This window comes from Myzus persicae, unplaced genomic scaffold, assembly GCF_001856785.1.
Source record: "Myzus persicae strain clone G006 unplaced genomic scaffold, MPER_G0061.0, whole genome shotgun sequence".
NCBI classification, from domain to species: domain Eukaryota; kingdom Metazoa; phylum Arthropoda; class Insecta; order Hemiptera; family Aphididae; genus Myzus; species Myzus persicae.
The window spans coordinates 355,768-364,448 of record NW_019102076.1 but is presented as its reverse complement, the minus strand read 5'-3'; the positions used below and the strand labels follow the sequence as shown (position 1 = coordinate 364,448).

The window sequence follows — 8,681 nt, the reverse complement described above, 5'->3', positions numbered from 1 at the left end:
ATAAAATATCTAAAATCGTTTACATTCGTAGGTAAGTACTAGTCGTACTTACTAGTACTATAGGATGGGTATATTAGGCACTCGCATCATGCGCTTGCGTCGCAAACAATTTTGCAAATAAGAAAGTCACGATGTTGAAATATAGATAATAAAAATATTATAATTTAACAAAACGTATAATAGTTATTTTCACAAAAATATTATAGTCATATAGTTAATACATAAAATATATATTATTTATATTATGCACTTATGCATTATGTACACAAAAATAATTCATAAATAATAAATAATAATATAGATTCATGAATAAGTCGTACACGCAGAGCGCGTGCCGAACATTATCAATAATTACAAGAATTCAATTAAAATATATAATATAATATAGATGTATAATCGTAAATGAATAAAATAAATTTCCGATACAATTAAATTTACAATATATATATTTTATATCTATAAAAATTCAATATACGAGGTTTTGATATAGTTCTGATTAACTAAGTACCTAAAGAATATATTATTATAATTAACTTGTAGGTATACTTAATTTCCCGTACCTACGTTTACGCTAACTCGTATTATTTAAGTATTTAACTATGGTTGGAAGAGAATGATTTTCATAACGTGCCATAATTATTACAGTCGAGGGTAATATAGATATTTATTCAACCCGTAATTTGTAGAAAGTGTGTTACAAAGATTTCGGTTATTTTATATTTTTACTTGGGGAATGAACTTATTTATATTATAGCTTATCTGCTTAAGGACATTCAGAGTTCTACAGCCTCCAGTACTGAAGTGCGCGTACGTCTTTGTACGTGAACAATCGTATCATAATAATATTTGAATCATCAAAAATAATTGTTTAATTTTTTTATTTGGATGTAATCATGTATAGACGTGTATAATACAGTAAGTATGAGTATTATTTTAGGTAAAATGACATTTTTAGTTTTTCTGCTTTTGTTGTTCTCGACTATAGCATAGCGGTGTTTTTTTTTGGTTTTCGACGGATGGTCAGATTCAGCTACCTTGCTACCTATATGCAACACGGTTCACCGAAAATGTGTCCACGCGTGCCTACCGTGCAGTTATGATTTCGAGGAGCTACACGACTGTACTTGGTAAATTATACCTACTTACTTGTACGTCCACCGAGCGGCCGGCAGCTCATAAAGCGCCTCGAACGGTGACACGTAACGCAAGTACTGAGGCTGATGATGATCCTCGCCGCCGTACTGCTGATGATGGTGATCTAGCTGTGGTCGCTGCTGCTGCTGGTGTCGGTAGCTCTGCTGCAGGGCGTCGGACAACACGTACCGGTGACCGCCAGCGCTGAGTACCGTTTCCGCGGGCTTAGCGCCCATGTACGCAGATATCTCGGCCAACGTCAGCCGGTCGTCCGAACCGTCGGCGTCCACGTCCACGTCCTTGGTCGTCTTGACGGATGGCGACTGCGATGGCTGCACGGACGCCGTGGCAGACCTCACAGCATCGGCGGTTCGTTGTTGCTGATGTCCGTGGTGTAGGGCTTTCTCCTTGTCGGCGGGCGCTGGCGGTTGCCGCTTGTACTTGGCGCTATACACCTGCTGCATCTGCTGCATGTTCGGTTGATGCTGTTGTTTTCCGAACCCGTCGCCGTACAGTTCCTGGTGCCTGTTGGCAAAATGCTCGTCCATGGCCTCGTGCACCAACTGTCTGAGCTTGTCCATGGGATCGGCCACAGCGTCCACTTCGTTGGCGGTGTTCGATGGCGTCGGTGCGGTTGGCCGAATGACGCGCACTGGGACGTGCATGATGGCCGCAGGACGCGTTTCGTCGGCATACCCGGCGGTGGGAGCGGCGGCGACGATGACGGGACGTTTGCGTGACCGACCACCGCCGACGGCCTGTAGTGGCGGCCCGTAAGCGTAAGCGGCCGATTCGTGGTCGAATTCACGCATGTCGCCGTAGTCGAACGACGACACGGGCAGCGGCGCCGACTCGAAGCCATCGTCGTAGTCTGCGCCACCCGCCGTGTCGATGTAGTTGTTGTGCTGAGGGCGCAACATCGGGGCTGGCGAAGGCAACCGCCTGTACCGCGAACCGGCCATCGAAGACATAGTCGGTGGCCCCCCGGACATGGACGGCCGGCGTCGTGGCCTCAGCCCCCGCCTCCCACCGCCGGGTTTCGTCCTGAACTTGGGCCTTTTCATCGGCTGGCCCGGGTTCTTGTTGTACGCCCTGCGCTGCGGATACGGCTGGTAAGCGAACGCAGCCGACTGTTGGTAAAACTGTCTGCCCGACCGGTGGCCGTCAACGGCCGCCGCAGCCGTGGTCGACTCGACGGCGCTCGTCTCGGGGTGCAGGTCGCCGCCACCGACACCCGCGGTCGGTCCGTCGATTGGATCTATCCGGTTCTCTTCGTCACTGCTTGCCAATGACTGCAAGTCCCTACAGTGCATGCCAATACTAGTTGTAAAACGCATTGGTACACGGTATGTAATTCGATCGAAGAGTCGGTCTATATCTTGGATCATATACACTGGATAGAGCTATAGCGTATATCACGCGTAGTCCGTGTTTGAAGCAGACCTGTTCATGCCCGAAGTACTTATTGCGCATGCGTGAGAAATGAATTAGATCGCGCGGGACGGGGAAGGAACAATAGTGTGTTATAGTGATAAGGACGATTGGGTACTGAATGCTTAGATCATATACTTTGCTCATGCGCAGTGATGACTTCGGGGCACGAACAGCTATGCTTCAAGATTTTAAGCCATAGCTTTATCCAGTGTATATGATCTACGGTATACATGGTTAATATCAATCCGGATATTAAAATGACTTATATTTTCAATTATTAGTAACGAATATTAGTGCATCATACGAAACGCGTGCCGAGCGTCTGCGTAATCGGTATAAAAGACACGGTTAAAAATATGCGTGGTTTAATACCCGGATCGTAGACCGGATTCTCGATTAAATCACATACATGGGTACATATAAAATATGATTTTTTTGTTAGGTAGGTAAAATGTAAATGTATATCCAAACGTAATGCTAATGTCCTTAGTTGTCGAAGCAGACATTTATGACTTCATGACCAATAAAAAAAAAAGAATATGAATATAATTTTAATAGTTATTTTTGCAGTAGGTATTTGTTTTAGAATATCAGATACTCAGATGCCCAGTTCATCCTTGCAGCATGGCTGAAGAGACTAATATTTACAATTTATAAAGCATATCACATCCCTCCCCCTCCTATAACCATTAACTTGGAATTCCCATACTTTGTAGTTTTGCATACCGTGCCCATTTGAAACTGAAAAATGAAAGTTCATGGTACATAATCATAAGTTACTCATTTAATACGTTTTCGTACACACGATAATACATAAGTATTATTATACTGTGTCACGTGTATCAGTGTATGTATATATTTTGTTATCCCATTCACAGTTCTCTGCAATAAATTTCAATAACGGTCACTGTTCGTCTACTATCACGACTAAGCATAACTTACTGTACGAGACTTACTTTCTTTAGATAAATTATTATTTTATTAAAATTATTGTATAGTGTCAACTGTCAACTGTCAACTGTATGCAAAAATAATATTATTAAGTTTCTTTTACAGAATCATCAAGATGGTTACCTCTAAAACACCTTAATATGTGACTGTATTCCTGTTACTTGCCGGTTTTGTTATTGAAGCATGTCTTGAATTCCTAGTTCACTCAGACTGCAGTCGCCAGTTTGCGACAACGACATAATAGTTTACATGAGTGACATAGCTATAAGTAAGTTACTTACCCAGACGTAAGACATCAGTATAGATACAGATTTTTTTATACCTATAAGCTATAATTCCGGGTATTCATCTTTCGCGGAATAAATAACAACCTAAGTTCATTCGTATCAAGTTGTTGATAAATTGTTTGAAACGGTTGCTTGTACTATTATAATATGATTATAATCGATTTACGTATTAAAGCAGCAAACACGTTTTATAAAAAATCATTAGAGAAGAGAAAAAATGAGAATTCCAAAATGTAACGTTTAACGCGAAGACGTGGATGGAAATTACTGAAATTCATGATGAATATGAGTACCTACTACCTATAATAATAAGGAGGACGTTCATCTTCCTTTTTGTGTGTTCCTATTATCCTCGCAGTGATCGCCTCGGGTAAACATCAGTTGCCAGTTACCCCGATACTCGCATATCCGTTAAGCAACTGGTTTTCCTATACTGTCCCGGGCCGAGCAGACAATTCGTATCGGTTTTATTCGTGAAGTATTCTCTAAATTTCACGATTTGTATTCATTATTATTATTATTATAATTATTATACCGCCTAAAGGGCCAATAACAACATAATTACGAATAACCCTAATAGTACCTACGGAATGGGTTTTAAATAGTCGATATACGATATACCTACCTAATGCGATGGACAATATTTTGGTATAATAATTATGTATTACACCGAATAATTTCAAAACGTACACCGTGTTAGGGGATGAGTATTATAGGTAATAATAACTATTATATCCTAAATTATGCATTATAGTACAATACGTATGTAACTATGATAGCCGTGAACTGTCGGAAAGAGGTGGTTAGACCACCTTGATATTTTACAGTGGAGGCAAAGATATCGTTTAAAGCTCCAATTAATTGTACCTATGTATATTGCAACACTTTTTTAAAACGAAATCATTTTTCATTATGCTTGAGCTTGAATATTATTTTTCTGAGTGCATTTCATATGATTACTTTGTCATCATAACATTTATATTGTGTAGACTATTATAGATAATATACTTAAAATTATGCTCGTTAAAATATGAACAATACCAACTCGATGTTATTATATTAATTTTATAATCCTAAAACACTTCAATGACTGCTATCTTTAATGTTTACAGGAATAATTATTGTTATTGGTACTTTATTTGAGAGGTAGACGCGTGTCACCTCCTCCCACACAATTTATTTAAGACGATAAGTAAAATATATTTATAATATTTACCCCCTCGACTGTGAAATAGATTAATCCAAGTTACGCCACTGTCAACTACAATAATATGTTGTCTGTCATGTGATAAAAATTTGGAGATAGGTTTTTAACTTTATTTTATGTCACAAGTTTCAAAAGATTAATATTTAAGAAACACCAACAGATATTTGCATATATTTTATTAAATTTGATCAAACTTACGTGCAACGAGCAACGGCCAGGAATGAAAGAAAAATCAGCATCTGAAATCCATAAATAAATTATAATAATACACTACCATATAGGTAAAAATAACATAGGCAGGTATTATTTTTGCATAGGTAAGCTCGTTTATATACTTACTATACATATTACGATTACCTGTGTCATTTTGTAAAGTTTTACTAGGTTATACAAATGTATAAAACCAATCACACGATTCGAATATAGTATAGGATATAGCTATGAGCCAGTTGTTTACAGCAATTATTAAGGTGACCAATTCATTATAAGTTATAACAATATTACCCTATATTACTGTTACAGTATTAAATATTAAGATTTTTAAGAGTGTTAAGAGTCTTAAAAGCTCGAAAAAATAACTACGGCTTAAACTTTAAGCTTAAGTAAATGCATGTAAATATTCTTAGAGTGTATCGGGATTTTTACACCACTAAATCGAAGAAATGGATATATTTGCACTAAAAGATAAAAATAAAGGTATGAGATCGTAATCTGCAACACGTCTAATAATCAATTTTGGCAATCTCCATACAGCCAAAACCAGACCCCACTTAAATAATTAATATTGTAAAAGATATTTCCAAAATCATTAAATCATACACAGTAAACCTATTGATTAATCAATTAGTTCAAACAAATTATACATCGCCACTAAGATATCCGGATTTTATTTATAAATATGGTAGATAAATTATTGAACGAAGTTTAAAAAAATGTATAGTAATAATATTATGAAAAGTATTGGAAAATATTTTTACCTCGCAAACAGCACTTTATAATGAAAATATTTTATTATTATTATTATAAAGTTATACTAATGATATTAATATAACATTAAAATAATATTTTTAGATAACAAATTGGTCTCTGGGATGGTATTCAATTTATTTAAGAATTTATGACCATAAAGTTACAAATGTGTGATTTCATTTATGAATTATTTTAAATGTCTTATTTTATCAATTATTTCGTACATCTTAATCTATATTTTCAAAAAGACTTTTTATTATTTCTCAATTTTAGTTTACTTTTAAAAAAACAATAACAAAATTATATGAATTAAAACTAAAACAGTACATAATTACATAAACGTACATTTGTACATAAAATAAGTTATTTACAACGGGATCCATTTAAGTGCCTTCCCTAAATTAACTTATTATTTGAAAAGTTTTAATTTTCTTGTAAATATTATTTTACTTAATTTATGTGATGTCATTGCAAAATAACATTTTTATAATTGTTACCGTTATAATTTTAAAAGTTTGTACCATTTTAAATGACAACATACTTTTTTAATTTCATATTCCGTAGCAGAATATTATCTCGAATATTTGATAATTGGACCGATAAAAATTAAATGCTGAAAGAGCAATTAGTTTTAACTTGTAATTTATGAGTTATAGGTATCTTATATATTATACCTATTTAAAGTTTAATGAACCAATATTTTGCGGGGTTACCTTAGTATAAATGAATTATAAATTATAAATTATTTTAGAATACCATAATTGGTTAAAATAAACTATTAATATTATGTAACAGTATGATTGAATAACATTATGCGAGTGTAAATGTATAATTTTCGGTATTTGAAGAACACGAGGAAATATATTACATTATACATTTAATTTTTGTACCTATAACTAAGTAGGATTTACAATTTTAAATTTCTGGAGATAAAAAAAAGGATTAAACTGTTTCATTTTTCATAGGAAAAATATGTTCTGAAATTTACGTTATTTTAAAATTGGCCATCTGCTGTAAGGTTCTATATATATAGAATTATTATTATAAAAAATAATCATATAATTCATAACAATTTGTCGTATGAAACATTGAGATGTTTGTAAATGAAACAATAATGTGTGTACTTCATAACCGTCCCGTAAACAAAAACCTTAAAATTAATAAAATTCGTCTGTTACTTACTGACTAGTAAAATGAATATAAAAAATCTTAAAGGTAATAAAATCCCGTAAAATTAAATTCTAAACAGTGTTTTTAATTATATGGTAGTTGGACATGAAGTCACGGAAAAAAAAATATAATTTACTGGATTTATGAAATAACAGCTTAATAATTAAATAATTGTACCAAGGTATATGTTTAATGTACTCACCATTTTGTTATCCGTTTTCATGGTCAAAATTCAAAAGTAAATCCACAGCTGTTGATCGATCCGAATAGGTATCTCTCTGATTTATCTTGAATTATTTTAGTATATTATATGTTATAAAATATGATATAGTAGCCTAGACGGACCGTGTACGGCGTACCTTCGAAATGTTAGTAGTGCGTTAAAACTTTTTTCAATGCTTAAACTCTATATCGTATTATATTATTATTGCTATTGAATCGGCGTAAACAATACAACTATGAACGAATATCGACGCAGTACTACCCGAAGTCGAACGAGAATCGCATTGTGGAAATGTGCAGTCTGACCGTGTTTGTGCAATGGCATTGAATCTAAGACGCACGATGACCTCTAATTACGATCTTTTATAAGCTTCTAGGAGACCGGTTGCGAGGGAGTCGCTGGAGGGAGTGCGAACATTGCGGTGTGCGTATATATTCTATAGGCATGCAAGTATATGATATTACAGGTATATATAGGTATCAGGTATATACCTATATACCCACCTGCCTATACCTACCTAACTGTCTGGATGGTGCAGGCTACGGCACCGGCACGCAGGCTTTCCACAAATCGCATGGATCGCGTACATTATATGTATACGAATTCAATAGCCGCATCCGACGCCACAAATTTCTCCCATTTCACCATCCACGGAATGCGCATAAATAGGCGTATACTAGTATACAGTAATTATATTATAGATGATAAATGCCTATACGCGTGTACACCCGGACTGTAGGACGGAGACTTCGATTGTCCGAATACTATGGGTATGTCTAAACATTATTGTGTTGGTATTTATACCGCTCCTGACCATTTTTGATTACGATCAACATATTACACTACTCCGTCTTATCTCAAAACTCGAAGTATCCGATAATTTACGCGTTTGGTACATATGCCAAAAAATGTAATTATGTATATTTTGGAATTCCGATATCCGACTGTTGTGTGACTTTGCGCCAGTTATCGGATCATCTTATAGAAGTTAAAGGTTATTTGCTAACCTTTAAACGATATAATGAGTATAGGCCTCTAATTGTTTTTGGAGCAAATGTGACTTATCATTTAGCACATGAAAAGTTTTTAAAAAACGAAGAAACTTTAACGCTTTAATGAACTAAAATATTGTTGCACAATTTGTATTGAATATTTGGATTATTTTCTTAAATGCCATATTGTTTATAGCAATTAGTAACTAATAAATATTCAACATATAATATTAGACATTTTCAATTTGCCATTATTATGATAATAGATTAAACATGATCATTGTTATTACAATATTCATGAATATTACAATATT

The 8,681-nt window shown here is 35.1% G+C and overlaps 1 protein-coding gene across 1 annotated transcript; it reads right to left on the bottom strand.

The window, feature by feature from the left end:
• Window positions 1-709: 709 nt before the first annotated feature.
• LOC111031156 lies at window positions 710-7,854 on the bottom strand. The gene is made up of 3 exons (XM_022310988.1): window positions 7,355-7,854; window positions 5,212-5,252; window positions 710-2,436 (listed from the first exon to the last, which is right to left on the bottom strand). Exons 1-3 carry the CDS (start codon window positions 7,373-7,375, stop codon window positions 1,143-1,145), a joined length of 1,356 nt encoding a protein of 451 aa, XP_022166680.1. The 5' UTR covers window positions 7,376-7,854; the 3' UTR covers window positions 710-1,142.
• Window positions 7,855-8,681: the final 827 nt, after the last annotated feature.

Coding starts and splice junctions, on each gene's coding strand:
- LOC111031156 (XM_022310988.1), bottom strand. CDS start 7,375: ATGAAAACGGATAACAAAATG. Junction 5,253..7,354: donor TGAAAACGGATAACAAAATG/GTGAGTACATTA, acceptor TATGGATTTCAG/ATGCTGATTTTTCTTTCATT. Junction 2,437..5,211: donor CTGGCCGTTGCTCGTTGCAC/GTAAGTTTGATC, acceptor CATGCACTGTAG/GGACTTGCAGTCATTGGCAA.